Genomic DNA, 21450 nt, shown 5'->3' on the forward strand with positions numbered 1-21450 from the left:
TGCCAATACAATCCATGCGCTCAACAAATTATGTGTCCCCTTGAAAATGTCACAAGTCCTGACTTCTATAAACATTTTTTATTTTACCTTTATTTAACTAGGTAAGCCGGTTAATAACAAATTCTTATTTTCAATGACTGTCTAGGAACAGTGGGTTAACTGCCTTGTTCAGGGGCAGAACGACAGATTTTTACCTTGTCAGCTTGGGGATTCGATCTTGCAACCTTTCGGTTACTAGTCCAACAGTCTAACCACTAGGCTACCTGCCGCCCCAATGCCACACCTAAGACAGAAATTCCCATAGCTGTGTATTGTACTGATGGAGAACCAGGTCAGTGCAGTACAGATGGGTATATGACAAACCAGGATCACCGAGTTAGCCAGCTAACTTTAATAAGCAACCGGAAATAACTCTTGATTTTCTGTTTAATTAAAATAGCTGCATTTAAATATTTTTTCCACCGTTTTTAAATCAATTTGCCCATTTCAAGCTCCCCTTAAAAAATATATTTAGGCAAGTTAGCTGGCTAACTACTTGGTCCTGCTTTGTAGCATACACCTCTTCTCAGCTTGGCTCAGTAGTGTGAAAAAGCTATTATTGTTCCAACCTGGGTTTCTTGGTCTTCTTGGGCAGGAGCTCCTTGTTGTTGTTGCTGCTGCTGTTATTCTTGGTCTTCTTGGGGAACTGAATGGCCGGCTCCGGGATCTCCTCCACCGCTCCTTTCCTTTTGTGCTTGTCTTTCTTCTTCTCCTTCTCTTTTCTCTTTGGTTTGCTGGTCTGTGGCTGCGAGAGGGCCGCCAGCTGCTCGTGGACAGCTTTGAGCTGTAACAGACAGACAGGAAACCAACGGTCAAAAAACAATGGATAGTCATTGACTGGACATCACCAAATATTCCAGGGGTCAGAAAAGACACAGCACCCTTCTTCGGGGATTCAATTAGATTTTAAACAACTTTATTTATCCATCAAATGTATCACAAATGGATGTTATTAGTACCAAAAGAGTTAGGAGGGGGTTATGGTTCATTTCAATAAATGTATGATGAATAGAGATGTCACCAGAGAGGCTGGAATCCCTCAATCAGGGGGAAAAATCCAATCCTATTTGCATTCCATGTTGTTGTTTCGGTCTTTCCTCACCTGTTCTTGTAGCTCGGCCAGTCTCTGGGCTCTCTCCTCCTCCAAGTCGTTTGTGGAGGATTCCGACTCAGAAGACGAATCACTGGAGCTGTCCGAGGAGGAAGCGGGGTGTTTGACCGAGGAGGCAGGACCTAGGATGGAAGAGGCAGGGTTTAGGATGGGCGGCGGCTGGGCCTTGATGATGGGGGCGGAGGACTGGAGCAGCACGGGGGCAGGAGCCGAAACCAACATCTCCTCGGGCTCATCTGGCATCTTGGCGAAGCGCATCTCAAACACGTCCTGTTGGAGAGAGAGAGGGAGGGAGAGGAAGGGAACGTTGCCATTTATATATTTACTATACATCTTTATCTCAGACTTGCCACAACTTAAGGTCCTTCTGGAAAATGTAAGTAATTAAATATAATTATGAGGGTATTATTTACCGTGTTAGAAGTGTATTACCTGTAGTCTGCGTGCCATAGCCACCACCTCGTGGTCGGGTGGGTTGTACTTGTAGCAGTTAGAGAACATTAACCGCACGTCGGCAGCAAACTCCTGGGCGTCTCTGTACTGCCTGTTGTCCAGCTTCAACTACAAACACATCACAACATGTCAACAAAACCACGTCACAATGTTGGAATCCTTTTAGAGGACAAGGACATCCCTTCGAGAGCTACACTTCTTCAGGCTTTCCTGCCAACCCTAATCCAACATAGGGCTCTGGTCAAAAGTACTGCACTATGGGGCCTGCTCTAAAGCAGTGTACTATATATCGGGAAAAGGGTGCAATTTGGGACACACCCATAATTGTGTTCCATTCAAACCCACCTTGACGGTGGCAAGGTCCATGGGGTGTTTGATAATGTCGTGGTAGTCGTGCAGCCCCAGCATGTCCACGTTTACTGGCTTGTAGAAGGGCCAGGCGTAGGCCGCGTGCTTCTTATGTAACATGTCTCGGACCAAGCTGGAGCAGTACCGTAGCTGCTCCTGCTGCTTGGGGCTATGAGCCCCTACCCCTGGTCCTCCGGGTCCCCCTAGACTGAGACCTATCCCAAGGCCCAGGTGGTGCTGGGAGTCTGGAGCCTCCTTCTTGATTAGCTTGGTGGGCCTGGCGCTTTCACGTCGCGGCAGCGTCTTCCCCGACTTGGACTCGGCTGGAGAAGACTCACTCAGCTGGTCGTTGGCCGTGGGTGTGGTCGTGTCTGCTTTCCTCTTCTGGCTCTTTCTCTGCTAGAAGGGGGTATAGAGAAATTAGGGGCACAGGGAGAGGGACAGAAAGGGGAAGGAGAAGAGGCAGAGTATGAGATGAGAATGTGATTGTTTTAGATCAGATGCAAGGTAATACACAGTGTACTTTTGTCAAAAGCATTCTGAACTGCGACTGATTGAGCTTCCTTAGTGCAATGGAACCAATGGAGTAGCCCTAAAAGTGCAAACCATGTTCATTTGGCACTCCAGAGAGGTTCAATTAAAAGCTCAAAGTATTTGAAGGAATGCAAATACTAATTGAGTCAAATACTATTTGAAGGGTCGTTCATTATGCATCAAAAAAAAAAAAAAAAAAAAAAAAAAAAAAAAACCCAGACAAAACAGGGAAGGACCACCTTGAAACTCTCATTCATTCTCATTTTCCATTTTGCTCCATAATAATACACAACCCAGTTCTGCAAGCAATATACTCCGCACCCTCCCTGTGCATGCCAAACCCTCCATCTGACTCACTTTGGCCATGGGCACGGGGTTCTGCAGTATGGGGGCAGTGCTCTGGATGGAGGTGGGGGGCAGAGTGGTCTGGGTGGGTGGAGGAGGCACAGAGGTCATAATCGGGAGCTTAGGAGGGGCCTGGAGAGGCAGATCCGACGGGCCCAGTGAGTAGGGGGCCCCCAGCTGTGGCGCATGGGTGTGGACAGGTAGCGTTGGGGGCACGCGGGAGGGCAGGGCCTGCATGAGGGGCTGAGGAGGTAGAGCTGGTGGCCCCTGGTCCTGGGTCTGTTGCTGCACTGGTAGTCCTCTGGTCTGAGGGCCTGGGGAGTGGCTGGAGAAGCCCCGTGTCTGGGGGGTGGTGGACGGAGAATCCATAGTCGGGCCTGGCTTCAAGTTCAGACCTGGGAGGGTGTGAGACACACAGAGAGACAGAACAATGCGTGAATGAAATTGAATAAGTAGAACTACAAGAAATCTAAGATGTTAATTAAATGATATCCAGCTCGGGGCTCCAGCTATGCATTTGGTTTTCTAACTTGCTTGATAAGTGGCTAGATGTCAAGATCAAGCTTCTTGGTTACAGTAGACATTCAATCCCCTCCTGGAGAAAGATCTAGGGCCCTATAAAATCCGCAATACGTAGAATGTGGACGGAAATCACGGAATCTAGACATTAAAACAGAATTCAACAAAATTCTAAAATGCATTGAACTTAGTAGGGAATCAACTAAATGTATTGAAAACGTAGCAATTAATCCAAGTTTACCATAAGACATGAACAGAATGCATCATTGATTTGCATTTCCTGCAACTTTCTGAAGACGCAAGGAAAATTCCCTGTCTGTGTATGTACGGTGCGCGCGTCTACCACTTTGTGCAGCCGTTAGCATGATGCTAATGAAAAGTCTTCTGGTAGATGGAAAGGCTTCCACAAAAACCTTCTCAATTAAACGTTAACTACAAAGTAGCCTATGCTGACCTGGCAGAATGATATCATTATTATTTGCATCAATCCAGTGGATATTTGTTTAACTATCATCACGTGCCAAAACAACACAGCTAAATAACAGCCTTTTGCAGGTGTGCACTATAATTAAAGGGGTAAGTACACCCCAAAATGTTACTTTCTCAAATGTTTCCCCAGACCTCAAGTGGTCTCTTCATGTGGTTTAAAAAAAAAAAAATATACTTCATATTCATCATCTCCAGCACCACCCCAAAATAAACATGTGAAAATCGTGCATTTCTATGTTTTGCAGTAAAAAGGCAGAGGAACACAAGTGTTTCCAATTATATTGTTGTTGCCTCGTGTGATTTCAACCTATTATGAGTAGGCATTGCATACTAATTGTCTACTAATGTAAATGGAAACACTTTTCTTCTATCCCCGTTGCCTAAATTGTTGAGCGTAAAAACACCATTTTTAAATTGCGCCCCTTGTGTGCACTTACGGTAACACCGTATACACGGTATGGTACAAAAAAGGTATGACGGTATAAAAACATGGATACCGCCAAACCCTAAATTGAATTAACTTAAATGTATTTTGGTGCCAGTTGGCAACCCATCCCAGGATTAATTGACACAAACATACATTATGATGATACAGTGATAATTATTCCTTTTATTTAGTATGAAAAGTGGAGGTTACACACTCGAAACATGGAACCCCCCCCCAAAAGTCACAAGATATGACAAAAGACAACCTGAAACCTACTGTGCAAAGTTCCAGCAACTATGGTGGACGCATAACCTGGCCAGCACAGTTCGGTAGGGTATTGGAAACCCCAGGCCAGGAGTGTGTATGCGTATCAGCGTGTGCCTGTGTGCAGTACCCTACCTCCTTCCCGTCGGCCCCGGCCTCGTCCCTTGCCGGTCATGACAGCAATCTCCGTCTCGTCCTGAGGCATCTCAGTAATCTTCTGGAGAAACATCTTCTCCAGCTGCTCAGCCATTAGCACTATGTCATCTCCAGGCTTCAGTCATGGGGAGACAGACACTCCATGTTAACACAGTACCAGAAACCAAAGCCTATACATACCTAAGACCTAGACGTACACAGATCTAGCACTACCTAGGACCTAGACATACATTTATCTAGCATTACCTAAAAAAAGGCATCCATTCTAAAACAGTGTCCATTCTAAAAGTTAGCCAAACTAAATATATGTCTCTGATACTAACTATATGGGGTGTGGTGGTCATAAAATGAACCACCTCATTCAAATTGTCAGGGTTAGTGGTTCCAAGCCCTTTCTATAGATTATATTTCTACGGTGGTGGTTGACAACAGATACAGTGCATTACTGCATCGTTACCTTGTTGTAAATGTAGCAGTTGGTGAACATGGTGTTGAAATCTTGAATACATTCTTGGGCGTTCCAGTAGTAGCTGTTCTCAAGTCGCTTCTTGATTGTTCCCATATCCATAGGAACTTTAATAATCTTGTAATAGTCCTGAAAAACATTTTTTTTTTTTAAGTACAATTCAATTAAACAAGACTGTTGGTCTACAGTGAGACAGAGGAATCTGCCAAGTGTGCATGTTGGGTGCTTGGGTGGCACAGCCACACATAGAAACACTAGTAGAATCAATTATCAACTCAATACTTAATGTAAAAAAAAAAAAGCTCTTTGGGGTGCAGAGTTGTAGGGTGTGACTAAGGGAAAACTATCACTCACCGGAAATAGCATAGACTACCGCAAAGAAAGAGGTACCAGTGCACAAAGTCTGGAACCAACAGGACCCTTAACAGCTTCTACCCCAAGCCATAACACAACTAAACAAGACCGCTAAATAGCTAATCAAATGACTACTCAGACTACATGCATTTACCCTTTTTTGCATTTACTGTCATGCACCGACTATGGACAACACTGGACTCTAACCACAGACATAACACAAACAGCATGCGCACACATGCATACTGACGCCACACACACGCTACTGTCTATTATCTATCCTGTTGCACAGTCACTTCACTCCTACCTACACTTTGGCCTGTTTATTATGAATACCACCCCATTCATAAAATTGGTTTGCTCCTGCAGACAGTGAGTCACGTGGCCGTGGTTTGCTACATAAAATTACGCAGACAGGCATCCAGTTACTGTTTGATTGAATGTTAGAATGGTCAAAACGAGTGACCTAACCAACTTGGAGCGTGGCATGATCATCGGTGCCAGGCGCGCCAGTTCCAGAAACCTCAGAAACGGCCGGCCTCCTGGGCTTTTCAAGCGTGACAGTGTCTAGGGTTCACAGAGAATACTGCGACAAAAAAAATATATAATAATCCAGTCAGCGGCAGTCCTGGGTGCGAAAACAGCTTGTTGACGAGAGGTCATAGGACAATGGCAAGATGGCAACAATCGTGCAAGCTAACAGGCGGGATAAAAACAGGTAATTAACAGCACAGCACAACAGTGGTGGGCAGAACAGCATCTCGGAACGCACAATTCATCGGATGGGCTGTTGCAGCAGACAACCACACAGTGTTCCACTCCTATCAGCTAAATACAGAAAGTAGCGCTCCAATGGGCACGCAATCACCAACACTGAACAACCGAAGTGGAAAAACATTGTCTGGTCTGACGAATCCCGGTTCCTGATGCGTCATGCTGATTGCAGAGTCAGAATTTAATGTAAGCAGCATGAATCCATTGCCCCAATGCAGCATGATGTCAACGGTACAGGCTGGTGGCGGTGGTGTAATATTTTGCTTTTCTGATTTGTGACCAAGTTGCTTACTACTTGCTAAATCAAATCCAATTTTATTTGTCACATACACATGGTTAGCAGATGTTAATGCGAGTGTAGCGAAATGCTTGTGCTTCTAGTTCCGACAATGCAGTAATAACCAACAAGTAATCTAACTAACAATTCCTAATCTACTGTCTTATACACAGTGTAAGGGGATAAAGAATATGTACATAAGGATATATGAATGAGTGATGATACAGAGCAGCATAGGCATAATGCTATGCTAGGCTATTGATAAACGTACACAAATGCTTGTCTTGCTTTGGCTGTAAAGCATAATTTCAAAATCTGAGATGACAGGGTGATTAACAAAAGGCTAAGCTGTGTTACACTATATTTCACTTGGGATTTCATGAATATTTTCTAGTAATATTTTTTGTCCGCTGCATTATGCTAATTAGTGTCAGTTGATGACAATTCTCCTGGATCCAGGAGGGGTAGTTCTAAGGAGAAGTGGATCTAAAATTTCATGCATAACACTTGTATCTTTTATCAATGTTTATTATGAGTATTTCTGTAAAATTGATGTGGCTCTCTGCAAAATCACCGGATGTTTTGGAACTACTGAACGTAACACGCCAATGTAAACTCAGATTTTTGGATACAAATATGAACTTTACTGAACAAAACATACATGCATTGTGTAACATGAAGTCCTATGAGTGTCATCTGATGAAGATCAAAGGTTAGTGATTACTTTTATCTATATTTCTGCTTTTTGTGACTCCTCTCTTTGGTTGGAAAATGGCTGAATGCTTTCTGTGACTAGTTGCTGACCTAACATATGTTGTGCTTTCGCCGAAAAGTGTTTTTGAAATCGGATAAGGTGGTTGGATTAACGAGAAGTTTATCAATAAAATGGTGTGAAATACTTCTATGTTTGAGGAATTGTAAGTATGGGATTTCTGTTGTTTTGAATTTGGCGCCCTGCAGTTTCACTGGCTGTTGAGAGGTGGGACGCTCATGTCCCGAACGGTCCCAGAGAGGTTAAGACAGCATTTCACTGTTGGTCTACAACTGATTTGATGAATAGAAATGCAATTCATTTGCCTGATTATTCATCCTGAAATTAATTCCACTGCATACATTTGTGCTGACGTTAAAATGAAGGGTGTTGTACAACACAAATTAATCAACGTCACTAACCAATCAGAGTATCAAAGCCAATAACGGCTCTGGCCCAACCCTTCTGTATCTGGGACCAATCAGAACGGTCATTTTATAAAATACCAGGGAGAAAAGCAAACCCAGACTCATGGTGAGGAAGAAACACTAGTCGTTTGGTAAGAGCAATGTGGATGGGTAAGTCAGGATAGGTCTAAAGCAGGCTACACTCCAACCCAAACCTGCTCTGAAGAATATTTAGTGAATTCAACTTTTAAATTAAATAAACTTTCAAAGACTATTTTCAGGTCGTACGTTTCTCCTTTTCTAGTCCATATAGTGAGACACCACAGCCAGCCAGGCAGAAACAACACTCACCGGCAGGTTGAGTTTGACAGCATCGACGGGTGCCTGGAAGGGCCAGGAGAAGTGGTGCTTCCACAGGGTCTTCAGCACCACCTTCAGCAGGTACTGCAACTGGTTGGTCTGCCGCTTGGGCTGCGATGAGTTGATGTACTCCGGGGGCGGCGGGTTAAACTCTGGCACGGTTGGAACGTAGGTGGATGGCTGGGCCTGCCCCCCCTGGCTGCTACTACTGCTGCCCGACGAAGACATCTGCACTGTGGTTGCGTCCAGGCCGTCCCCCATTCTTGCAGAGGTGACTGGGGGCGCGGGCACAGGGGCTGGAGCAGGGGTAAGGGTTGGGGCGGCCGCGGGCGACCAGTTGTTTAGTCTCGACGGCGGCGCGGACGACTCCACTGAGAGAGCACCGATGATTCCATTGCACTCCTCACTAGGCTCTCTAGGAGAAGAGGGTGGGACAGACAGAAAGAGACAGTCATTAGCATCTGTCAGACATACATTGGGGCAAAAAAGTATTTAAGTCAGCCACCAATTGTGCAAGTTCTCCCACTTAATTAAAAAGATGAGGCCTGTAATTCTCATCATAGGTACACTTCAACTATGACAGACAAAATGAGAAAATGTTTTATAGAAAATCACATTGTAGGATTTTTAATGAATTTATTTACAAATTATGGTGGAAAATAAGTATTTGGTCAATAACATAATGTTCTCAATACTTTGTTATATACCCTTTGTTGGCAATGACAGAGGTCAAACATCTTCTATAAGTCTTCACAAGGTTCACACACTGTTGCTGGTATTTTGGCCCATTCCTCCATGCAGATCTCCTCCTGAGCAGTGATGTTTTGGGGCTGTTGCTGGGCAACACGGACTTTCAACTCCCTCCAAAGATTTTCTATGGGGTTGAGATCTGGAGACTGGCTAGGCCACTCCAGGACCTTGAAATGCTTCTTACGAAGCCACTCCTTCGTTGCCTGGGCGGTGTGTTTGGGATCATTGTCATGCTGAAAGACCCAGCCGCGTTTCATCTTCAATGCCCTTGCTGATGGAAGGAGGTTTTCACTCAAAATCTCACGCTACATGGCCCCATTCATTCTTTCCTTTACACAGATCAGTTGTCCTGGTCCCTTTGCAGAAAAACAGCCCCAAAGCATGATGTTTCCACCCCCATGCTTCACAGTAGGTATGGTGTTATTTGGATGCAACTCAGCATTCGTTGTCCTCCAAACACGACAAATTGAGTTGAGTTTTTACCAAAAAGTTATATTTTGGTTTCATCTGACCATATGACATTCTCCCAATCTTCTTCTGGATCATCCAAATGCTCTTTAGCAAACTTCAGACGGGCCTGGACATGTACTGGCTTAAGCCAGTCTGGTACTGCAGAATTTGAGTCCCTGGCGGCGTAGTGTGTTACTGATGGTAGGCTTTGTTACTTTGGTCCCAGCTCTCTGCAGGTCATTCACTAGGTCCCCCCGTGTGGTTCTGGGATTTTTGCTCACCGTTCTTGTGATCATTTTGACCCCGCGGGGTGAGATCTTGAGTGGAGCGCTAGATCGAGGGAGATTATCAGTGGTCTTGTATGTCTTCCATTTCCTAATAATTGCTCCCACAGTTGATTTCTTCAAACCAAGCTGCTTACCTATTGCAGATTCAGTCTTCCCAGCCTGGTGCAGGTCTACAATTTTGTTTCTGGTGTCCTTTGACAGCTCTTTGATCTTGGCCATAGTGGAGTTTGGAGTGTGACTGTTTGAGGTTGTGGACAGGTGCCATTAATACAGGTAACGAGTGGAGGACAGAGGAGCCTCTTAAAGAAGAAGTTACAGGTCTGTGAGAGCCAGAAATCTTGCTTGTTTGTAGGTGACCAAATACTTATTTTCCTCCATAATTTGCAAATAAATTCATTAAAAATCCTACAATGTGATTTTCTGGATTTTCCCCCCTCATTTTGTCTGTCATAGTTGAAGTCTACCTATGATGAAAATTACAGGACTCTCATCTTTTTAAGTGGGAGAACTTGCCCAATTGGTGGCTGACTAAATACTTTTTGCCCCACTGTATAGGGTTGCAAAGCTCCCTCTAATTTACCAGTTACCGGAATCTTCAGTCATTTTGGTAAGAAACAGGTAATCTATGGCAACTTTGGTCATTTATACTTGAATAACTTTTTCATATATTGTATAAATGTTTCTATATGTGCCCAGATTGTCCATGAGCTTCTAGTGGATAGACTGTCAGATTCAAGAGAAAATAGCTCTTCCAACTGTCTTTTTTTCACAACTGCCATCAGTTTGGTCCTAAAACATGTACAACAAAGACAAAATAAAATAAAAGGTGTGCAAAAAAAGAACACTGAAACCCACAATGGCATTCAATAAATTAATGGTTTATATATTTAGGATTATGTTATACAGCTTTAAAAAAAAAAGATTAGATTTTTGTAAAAAAGTAATATATTTTAAAGACGTGATAAAGCCACAGAGGGACAGCTGTGATTACCTGGAGTACCCAAAAAAAGCCAATAAATGTAATGATAAAAATTGCATATATACCTTAAAAGTTAACCAAATGAATGGTAGTTTACTGGTAAACTTTGAATGTTTCCAGTAATATACCCTCCCCTTTGCGACTCTGCGGGTGACTCTGCTACAGCTGCTAAACTCCGAAAGGCATGGGATGTAACGATTCACCAATATGTATCGGTCCCCGATTCAAAATGTTTAAGATACAAATGGCCGGTTCACGTTATATTACATTTTCTACCATCTCAAAATCGAATCTCTTGTAACAACTGATGAGTCTTCTCCTTCAGTTTCGAACTGCATGTAAGGTTGTATTCGGCGCATGTGACAAATAACATTTGATTTGATTTTGATCGTTCAGGTTCACTGTCAGCAATAGTTTAGGTAGTTTTGCTTTAAACAGTCAGTCAGTCTATATGGCCATTATTAGATAGAGTAAAATGGATCATTTCACAACGAGGACATCACTTTTGCGAGAGCCCTGCATGGCCGAAGACAGAACACCACTGCTTAAACTTCAAAAAATTCAAAACCATTAGATAGTGAAATCTAAAGTTGTCCTAGTGCAGTCAGTAAGTATTTCGAACCCTTCTCTTTTTCCACAATTTGTTACGTTACAGCCTTATACTAAAATGGATTCAAATTTAAAAATCCTCTGTCTACACACAATCCCCAATAATGACGAAGCAAAAACAGTTTATACATTTTTTTTTAAATGTATAAAAAAAAAACACGGAAATATCTTATTTACATAAGTATTCAAAATTGAGCTCATCTTGTTTCCATTGATCATCCTTGAGATGTTTCAACAACTGTAGTACATTCAATTGATTGGCCATGATTTGCAAAGGTGCCTAGTTGACAGTGCATTGCAGAGGAAAAATCAATCCATGAGGTCGAAGGAATTGTCCGTAGACCTCCGAGACAGGATTGTGTCAAGGCACATATCTGGGTAAGGGTACCAAAACATTTCTACAGCATTGAAGGTCCCCAAAAACACAGTGGCCTCCATCACTCTTAAATAAAAGACGTTTGGAACCAGAAAGACTCTGGCTGCTGTGCCAAACTGCGCTATCGGGGTAGAAAGTCCTTGGCCATGCAGGTGACCAAGAACCCAATGGTCACTGACAGAGCTCCAGATTTCCTCTGGGGAGATGGTTGTCCTTATGGAAAGTTATCCCATCTCTGCAGCACTCCACAAATCAGGCATTTACGGTAGAGTGGCCAGATGGAAGCAACTCTTCAGTAAAAGGCACGACAGCCTGCTTGGAGTTTGCCAAAAGGCACCTAAAGGACTCAGACCATGAAAAACAAGTTTCTCTGGTCTGATGAAACCAAGATTGAACTCTTTGGCCTGAATGCCAAGCGTTACGCCTGGAGGAAACCTGTGCAGCATCACTCCCCATCCAACCTGACAGAGCTTGAGAGGATCTGCAGAGAAGAATGGGAGAAACTCACCAACAACAGGTGTGCCAAGCTTGTAGAGTCATGAAGACTCAAGGCTGTAATTGCTGCCAAGTGCTTCAACAAAGTACTGAGTACTCATGTAAATGTGATATTTAATTATTAATTTTTTTCCACAAACATTTCTAAAAACCTGTTTTTGCTTTGTTTTTGATATTATGTGTAGATTGATGAGGGGGATTTAAAAAAAATCAATTTTAGAATAAGGCTGTGGCGTAACAAAATGTTGAATAAGTCAAGGGGTCAGAATACTGTTAATTAGCGGGTGATTGCAGAACCAGTGGGGTGGCAAAAAAAAAACATAGGTTACATTGCCCCCCCCCCAATCTGATATAGATTAGGGTAGATATCTCGTCTCCTTTATGGCTCAGCTCAGGTGCTTACATTGTGCATACACCACAGACATTCACACACACAAACGTCAGCTCAGAGGCCCAGCTCATGAGCTCCATCAGCAGCAGATTTTTCTTTAGAATGCAACAAATGTTAGTTAAATTCTGTACAGTCCATCAGTCCAGTTTGCACAGTTTGCGGGTAGAGTACTGTAGTTTCCTAAATGTTTTGGGATTTCCTCATCTACTCAGCGTGCGACATTTTAACCACAACAAGACAACACAGATATAACAAAAACCTGGCTTTCCATGGGAACACAACAGTTAGAGCAAATTAAAGTAAGACAACTGAGATCGTAGTCTATGATTCAAAAAGTAAACTATTTCATCTAACATATCCAGGAAATGCATAATTTATATTTTGATGGTAACCTGTCAAAAATAGGACCCAGAATTATCAGGTGTATTTTTGCCTCTTTGGAGAACTTGCAGAATCTTTGACCATATTGACCTATTATTATTCACAACATGAGCAAGTGCGAACTAAAAAAAAAACACTTAGCTTGATTGCTAACTAACTATGATAGTGTTGCTATATAGCCATGTAGGCTACTTGATTAATCTAATCAGTAAATGTAGGCTACTCCAAAAACTTTCCAGTGCTAGGGCTAGGCTACTTGATAGGCTTATTCACTGCGAATGGCGTGCTCTGCGGGCACATCAAAACCATAGGCTACCATACCCTACTCCGGTTGTAAAATGGTGCCATGAACGCAATATTAAAAGGGGATAACTAAATTATATACTCACAGAAAGATATGACACCTCACTATAACTAATACAGTAGTTGCTGTGAAAACGGTATTTTTCTCCGCAATTGCATTTTGCGCAACGGTCATATGGTTGTGCTTCTCATGATGTATCTCCCCGTTCTCCGTGCGCAGCGGGGAAAGGGGTGTGAGTGGCTCGCTCATACAGCAGCCGACAGCGAAACAAGAACAGGCAGACACTTTCATGGCAGAAATTAACATAATGCACAGGCCATTACTGTTGAACAAATAATGTTTTTAGAACAATCTACAAGAACGTTGGGAAACTAAAATCACATAAAATTACAAAACATATGCTAAATGTGTCAGTAAGAGGAAGGCAATGTGTGTCTAATTTTCGGTTTATCATCCCAGCGCTACCATCATGCCCCAAAACCTACCCACAAAAAAATCCTGTGTCGCCATCATCATCATGATCCCACATTCAATTACCGCACCTAAACTAGATGTATTCTGTGAGTTGGTGCATTGCAGGAAGATCAACCATCCCTGTTCTGAGCTCTGACCTTACAGGTTTCAGGGTTCTCCCCAAAGAATACAAGAGGCGTTGCTCCACTTTGTGTAAAATAAAAAAATAAGGATTATTTTTGCTCTGGATTGGAGGAAATGGCAGTTACAAGGTGTACAAAAATGCAAAAATCTCAAGTCCAAAAGGGGGACACAGGCCTTCGGTCCTCCCCCCAGCCCTTCATAAAACTCAAATTAAAATAAAAAGGCTGTCAGGGTTGGGGTTAATTCCATTTAAATTCCTGTCAATTCAAGGTCTATACTGAAACTATACTAGTTCCAATTCTGGTTTACTTTCTGAATGGACTAGAACTGAAATTGACCCCAACCCCGTGTGTGTGTGTGTGTGTGTGTGTGTGTGTGTGTGTGTGAGTGAGAGAGATCAGAGGTGGGCTAGTGGTTAGCCATCACTGGGGTTTTGGCAGGGCTTGTGTGTGTTGCTGTAATGGTTTATGCGGGTCCCTGGTAAGAAACAGACTATCCCTTTCCTTGGAAATCTCTGGTCTCTGGAGTGTTTCAGGATGTGGGAGGTTGTTTGTGTGTGTGTGTGTGTGTGTGTGGTACATTTGGCATCATCTGGCTGCTGGTGGAACCCAGTGTTCCCATGCCTCATCTTGCCTCTACCCTTCTTGTCCTTGCCCCTTCCAGGCTACTACGTCACAAGGCCAGTGTGTTGGAGACAGAGTACAAAGACACAGCAAAGTGTAGCAATGTGCCATACCATAAATTATTGATCATGAGGGGTTTTAGTTTAGAACTCTGACCAGTTGCACACACCAGTGTGTGGACCTCACTCGAACTAACCACATTCCTGATGAGTCACCATTCTGAGAAGTTAGCAGTTAACCAAGCACATGATCACTGCCAAGGCCTCCCTGGAGGAAACACACCCACACTGACTGACAGCTGTATGGGATGACAACAGGAAAGAGGAATTTTAACTTGTCTGCTACTTGCCTTCCCACTCGGGTCAAAGCACCACCCAAAACATTTAATTGAACGTTTCTTATAACAGAGTACAAACTTCCTGAATATAATGCTAGACATGTCACAGGACAGAGCTGCTGCTGATGACCGAATAGCAGCCTGCATTAAGAGACAAAGATCCACATAACTCCCTAGCAGAAAGCAGATTGGGACAGTGGTGGCTTTGGTACCATGCAACTTTAAAGGAGGGAGAAGCTGGGGCTCCTCTGGCAATACATTTGGGTGGTACAGACAGTGTGTGTTGCACAGTGTGTGTGCTCAACTGAGGTGGAGGTACAAAAGAGGTTGACCGGGACAGACAATAGGAACAAGCAGCAGTAGCAGCAGACATAAGGAAGAAACTGACAGGCCCCTCCGCAAAGAACAGGGTCGTTCATGTTCATTGGGGCACACAGAAAATATTTTAAAATCTCCTCATTGGACATAATGGACAAATCCAGGACAGTTCCCTCCCTGTTATAAACAGAAGAACACCACCCAGCTCCTAGACACAGGAGGAGGACAGATATTGGGGAGGTGTCTGTGGCAAGTACAGACTGACAGGTCAGGGACAGACAGGAGGGCTCCCTCTACAGGGACAGAGTGTAGCAATGTGTTCGTTAGGTAGCTTCGAGCTAGCCACAACAACAGGCTGGGCCAGGATGGAGTGTTTTCTGGGACTAGGAATCTGCCAATGTATTTCAGCACACACAAACATAACCACCAGATGGTTCACAACAGCCAGGCAACAACAATCAGGGAATCCAGGGACACACACACAGTACACAATTTATCCCCACTGTGTGCTATTGCTCCACTATTGGGTCTAGTTTAGTGTGATTACTTAAACCCTCAACTAACTGCTGACTGAACCTATTTGACCAGATAAGATGCAGAGCAAACACGATTAGCTCAGGCAAAGATGCCACACAAGTCCTGTTGGTTTTCACCAGGTTTTACTGCAGTTTCCCATGTTTGAAGAGATGTTTATTTAGCCCCCCCCCTCCTTACACATATGTTGCATCCTAAATGGCACCCTATTCCTTATGTATTGCACTACTTATGACCAGTTCAAAAGTAGCGCACTATAGGGAATAGGGTGCCATTTGAGACGTGTTCCCTAATCAGGAACCTTTTCAGACTGGTAGTCCACCAGACAATGGACATGTACATGTCAAAAAGACTAATCTCACCAGGAATAGAAGTGGCTAATCGAGAAGCTTACAAAGCCGCTGACCAATGCTTGATGGCCAAAACACATCCATTGTGATTAAACTGTTTGGTCACTGTGGGGGGGGGGGGGGGGCTCAGTCTTGGTGCATTACACGACCACACTTCAAAAGAAAACAGCATAAATACATAAAATCGCTCTGATTCTTTCCTGCGGCAACAACACCAGGGCCCGTATTCACAAAAAGTCTCAGGAGTCGGAGCGCTGCTGTGCTGTTCTAGGATCAGTTTTCGATTATATGGATGGGGGGGACCTTATCCGAGATCAGCACCGTCTCCTACTCTGATGCACTTTGTAAATATGACTCAGCAGATGCAGATTCCAACAAGAGTTGTGACTTCCTGCCTACCGATGTCCGTGTCTTACCACATACCCCCTATCGCTCTGAGCTCTGGAACAACAGTTGACCTGGACATAGATCACCACAGACTGCCGAGGAATGTTGGGAGAGAGGGGAGGCGGCGGCTCTGGTTATTAAGGGGCCTAGTCGTAGCCAGGAAATCAGGATCTATCAGTGACTGTCACTTGAAAAGGGAAATCTTGTCCTAAACGGCACCCTATTCCCTATATAGTGCACTACTTTTTTGACTAGCGTCATATGGAATAGGGTGCCATTTAAGGGTCACACACACACCTCATGTCAGGTTACAAAATAGATGTACTGTATCTACTAGGCTAATCTATTCCATCTAGAAAGTAAATAATCATTCACGTTTTCCTCCCGAGTGGCGCAGCGATCTATGGCACTGCATCTCAGTGCTCGCGGCGTCACTACAGAGACCCCTGTTCAAATCCAGGCTGTATCACAACCGGCCGTGATTGGGAGTCTCATAGGGCAGCACACAATTGGCCCAGCGTCGTCCAGTTTTGGCCGGTTTAGGTCGTCATTGTAAATAAGAATTTGTTCTAAACTGATTTGCCTAGTAAAATAAAAGGGTCAAATAAAACATTTAAAAACACCTGGGGAGGGGAGGTAGCTGCAGCCAGTTGGAAAGTAGGCCAGAGGATCCCACTCTACACAACAGTGCAGTAAGAGACATGCAGCTACAAGTAGGTCCCAAATGGCTAAAAAAAAGTGGACTACTTGTGACTAGAGAAGTGGCCACAAAGAAAGTTGATGTTTAAACTGCAAAACACATTTTTACATAGTTATTCCACAAAAATTCCTTAAAGGAAATTCACAACGCAGCGGTGCTGCTGCCAGCATTGTTTTGGGTATTACGGTGCATTGTTTCAGATGGTTAAGCATTGCACCTGTACTCCTATTACTTTACCTCAATTCCACCTCGCAAAGTTCGCATTTCCTTCTCATTTTACTTCACAGTATTGCCAAACATGACTTCACTGCTGTCACTTGCCTTCCTCTGCAATTTTTCCAACTTAAAACAGTGATGACAGTGGTGGAGAGTAGACTCCAAAAATAACTGATTCCATGACTCCTTGCACAATAACTCCCAGTGTCAACCACCATTTCTACCTGTTAACATTCAATCGACTCCTAAGATTCTTTACTTTTGGAACGGAGGAGACTGATTAGTTGCCGTACTTCAGAGAACACTTGCATCTTTCATAGCAAGCTTGCGAGGGACGGAGAGAGGGGAGGGGCACAGTGTAGGCAGGTCAGCAACCAGGCAGAACCATGCGCTAGACCCAGCAGTCGGCAATCAAAAGTACTCATCATTCTGGAATTTCATATTTGGACAAACTGTAGTTAGTTATTTATGCCACAAAAATCTGAAACATTGGATAAATAAACTATTGGTTTGATGATGTTGAGGGAAATACACAGCCTATAGACTAATGGGTCTAGCCTATTTCATTTTAACTCTTTCCGTCTAATGTTGTGCGTCAGACAGTGGAGTGAACCGTCACATCTTCACCCAGTGGGGGTCCGTAATGGGCACAGCATGCTTTCGGCCAGCCTGGCCAGGATTTAGGCTACGTCTTTGTCCCAAATAACACCCCATTCCCTACATCAGGGATCGTCAACTAGATTCAGCCGGGGGATCATTTTTGTATTGAGCGGATGGTTAAGGGGCCAGAACATATTTACAAATAATTAGTATACTGCAAATTGACCACAAGAAGGCCAAACATATGTAATATTTGACTAAAACAATTATTTCAAACCTTGTTATTTGCTGAATTAAAATCAATTTGAGGTGATTTCCTGGTGTTTTTATTTCCAACAATGAAAATGCAACAACAATATTTGGAAACTTGGGGGGCCAAATTAAAACCACTCGCTGACCACCAGTTGGGGAATCCTGCCTTACATATGGAACTACTGTGGACCAGGGAGGCAGTGCCATTTGGGAGGCAAACTGCCTCACCTCTCACCTACATGCATGCAGGCTCATGCACGCATCTGGCATGCCATTCATGGAACCGAAACCCACTTCTTTGAGGGAGCCAATCTGAGTCAGAAGCATGCGTAATGTCTGACTGTTCAAAGTCCTCCTCTCTACTGGCTGTGTGTGCTGTGGGGCTCTGTAGAGGCAAGCAGGCTTCCTCTGAGTGACAACACCACACACACGCATGCGCACACACTTGGGTTGGGTGATATTTGGGGAGACCTATTCCATGATATGCTACTCCAAATTTGCAGATATCTGATATTATCATTGTGCATTGTTGATGACAAAAATAATTCCACTGTGCTTATTTATTATAGTATAGTTGCCTTTTCATTTAAAAAAATACACGTATGACAAAAAAAAGAGGCTTTATTCATTTAGACTTCATATTGATACACACTGATAAAACTGCACAGTTTTGATTTGTCAAGTTCAAATATATATATATATTTTTAAACATTTTTAAATTTTACCTTTATTTTACTAGGCAAGTCAGTTAAGAACAAATTCTTATTTTCAATGACGGCCTAGGAACAGTGGGTTAATTGCCTGTTCAGGGGCAGAACGACAGATTTGTACCTTGTCAGCTCGGGGGTTTGAACTTGCAACCTTTCGGTTACTAGTCCAACGCTCTAACCACTAGGCTACCCTGCCGCCCCATATCACCAATACTCAATATTATCATATAGTATATCAGCCAACCCTAACACACGCACTGCTGCTGGTGACAAGCCTACATTAACCAGGTTGGTTGTGTTTGGTCGAAGTCACAGAACACTGTGGTGAAACACTCATCTGACTTTGTATCTAGGTGCACCAAACACAAAGGGTGGTGCTCAACAGGAGCAAAAAGTTTCAATACACAAAATAATCTGTTAAAAGTGGACAAAAAGCCAGGACGAAGGGGTGAGGAGAACACACACAAAGACTGGAGAGAAGAGAGTGATATAGAGCTCACATACGATTCACTGAGTCACTTTGTAAACAAAACAGAGAACTGGAGATAAAGGAACCCCCTTGCTCTCTTTCTCCCTCCCTTCCTCACAGGCTGAACTCACAGGGCCGATTCATTCACCAAGGCATTTCCAGGAATCAGGATACATTACCCCCAGAAAATAGCCCTGCTGCCACAAATACAACCCACTCTCTCTGTAACCCACCCTCCCCCCCACACCTATCACCCTTCAGGAGAGTTACTGGCAAACAATGCAATCCTCCGAAACCAATGATTTCCACAGGTTTCAACTAATAGGCTACTTCAGAGAAAATGACACATTAATAGGTCATATTTGATGTCCACAAACAAAGACCTCTTTCTGTAAACTGGAGATTCCCATTTCAGTTCCACATTTTAGATTAGGTGGCCTTAGACTACAAATGTAAGCTGTAGGCTTAGTTTATGTACACTGAATTAAAAAAACAAACAACCTATGAAGTGTTGGTTCCATGTTTCATGAGCTGAAATTAAAAGATCCTAGAAATGTTGCATACGCACATAAAGCTTGTTTCTCTCAGATTTTTTGCACAAATTTGCTTACATCCCTGTTAGCATTTTTACTTTGCCAAGATAAGATAATCTATCCACCTGATAGGGGTGGCATATCAAGAAGCTGATTAAACAGCATGATCATTACAGAGGTGCACCTTGTGCTGGGAACAATAAAAGGTAACTAAAAGGTTTAGTTTTGTCACAACACAATGCCACAAATGTCAAATGTTGAGGGAGCGTGCGATTGGCATGCTGACTGCAGGAATGTCCACCAGAGCTGTTGCCAGATAATTTAATGTTAATTTCTCTTTTGGTATTGAATTTGTTAGCACGTCCAACCAGCCTCACAACCGCAGACCACTTGTATGGCGTTGGGTTGGAAACCGGTTTGCTGATGTCAACGTTGTGAACAGAGTGCCCCATGGTAGCAGTGGGATTATAAACAGGTATAAGCTAAGGACAACAATGACCAACAGATGCATGTGTGTTCAAAGTTACGTGAAATTCATAAGTTTAGGGCCCAATGAATTTATTTAAATTGACTGATTTCCTCCTATCAACTGTAGCTCAGTAAAATCTTGAATGGGAAACACGAGGGAATATATATATATATATTTTAAAATCTCCATCTGCCAAACGTTACCTTTTCACAGAGACAGAAGAATAATGTGCAATTTTTTCCAAGAGGGCATCCAGAGTCTGAAAATCCAGCAGATCGTTAGACTTAGCATGCATTTTGTAATCCATCTAGAAGCTTCCCTCAACACAAAGCAAAAAAAGAAAACAGGAGAAGTTTGGCTCCCTTTCTCTCCTTTTCCCACAAACACAGGAAGAGAGAAATCGGTTCTTTTTAAGGTTCCAATATAAATCAGTTTCACAAAATCCATAAACAATAATCCACACACGATTAATCCATAGATCCAGGTTTAAGTGAGGGGTATTCCTTAAACCCCCCCACAAAAAAACAGAAAAGGGCCAGAGAGCAGGGTAAGATTGAGCCTGTTGAGGCCTGGCTGGAGCCGGCTGGCTGAGTTAGCTGTGTGTGCCGGTCTCCTTCGCTCGACCCCCTCCCCCTCTCAGCAGCAATACAACGGCCCAGTAGCCACAGGCTCCTCGCCCCATTGTGTGTCCACCCCGGGCCTCCCCCCTCACAAGCAGTAAGAGTGCGAAAGGAAGGAGAGGGCTCCGGTAAAAAAATAAATATCCAGGAGAGCTTGCTTCTTCCCTTTCTCTCGTAGCTCTTCTCTCTCGCAAACACACACACAGCAAGCAGCGTGCGGTGGTTATTCAAAGCTGAAAATGGCTCGGCTGTTTCGCTTCCTCATTGAGCGCTAGTCTCAGACCACAGCTTGTTACCCCTCCCTCTCCCTCCACCCCTCCCTTTTCTTTTCCCCATCAATAGCTTGAGGTCCCTCCCTCTCCCTCACCCTCCACACCACCCTTCTTCCCTCCCTCCTTCCATAAACACCCTGCCCCTCCCCCACTTGCTGTTCTTCTTTCGGGCTGATCTTGTGAACCAAAGCCTGCTTACCCCCACCAAACCAAGGGCTACCTTATCTATTGCTCTCGCTCCTTCTCCCTACAACCCTCCCTCACCACCACACTGCTGCTGCACGCGCACACTCATGCAGCACGTCTAGACTAGGCCAAAACAAAAGCATCCACGCCGGCCAGGCTTTTGTCAATGCAGAGAGAGAAA

At 43.7% G+C, this 21450-nt stretch overlaps 1 protein-coding gene across 1 annotated transcript in view; it reads right to left on the bottom strand.

Moving 5' to 3' along the window:
• Positions 1–21066, bottom strand: part of LOC135553914 (bromodomain-containing protein 4-like) — a 43116-nt gene extending 22050 nt beyond the window's left edge. The window contains 9 exon segments of the mRNA XM_064985848.1: positions 609–823; positions 1142–1420; positions 1583–1711; positions 1949–2350; positions 2843–3225; positions 4665–4800; positions 5143–5280; positions 8066–8489; positions 20395–21066. Of these exon segments, the coding sequence (XP_064841920.1) occupies positions 609–823; positions 1142–1420; positions 1583–1711; positions 1949–2350; positions 2843–3225; positions 4665–4800; positions 5143–5280; positions 8066–8489; positions 20395–20498 (2210 nt within the window). The 5' untranslated portion in view covers positions 20499–21066.
• Positions 21067–21450: the final 384 nt, after the last annotated feature.

The sequence above is a fragment of the Oncorhynchus masou genome, chromosome 14, assembly GCF_036934945.1.
Source record: "Oncorhynchus masou masou isolate Uvic2021 chromosome 14, UVic_Omas_1.1, whole genome shotgun sequence".
Lineage (NCBI taxonomy): Eukaryota > Metazoa > Chordata > Actinopteri > Salmoniformes > Salmonidae > Oncorhynchus > Oncorhynchus masou.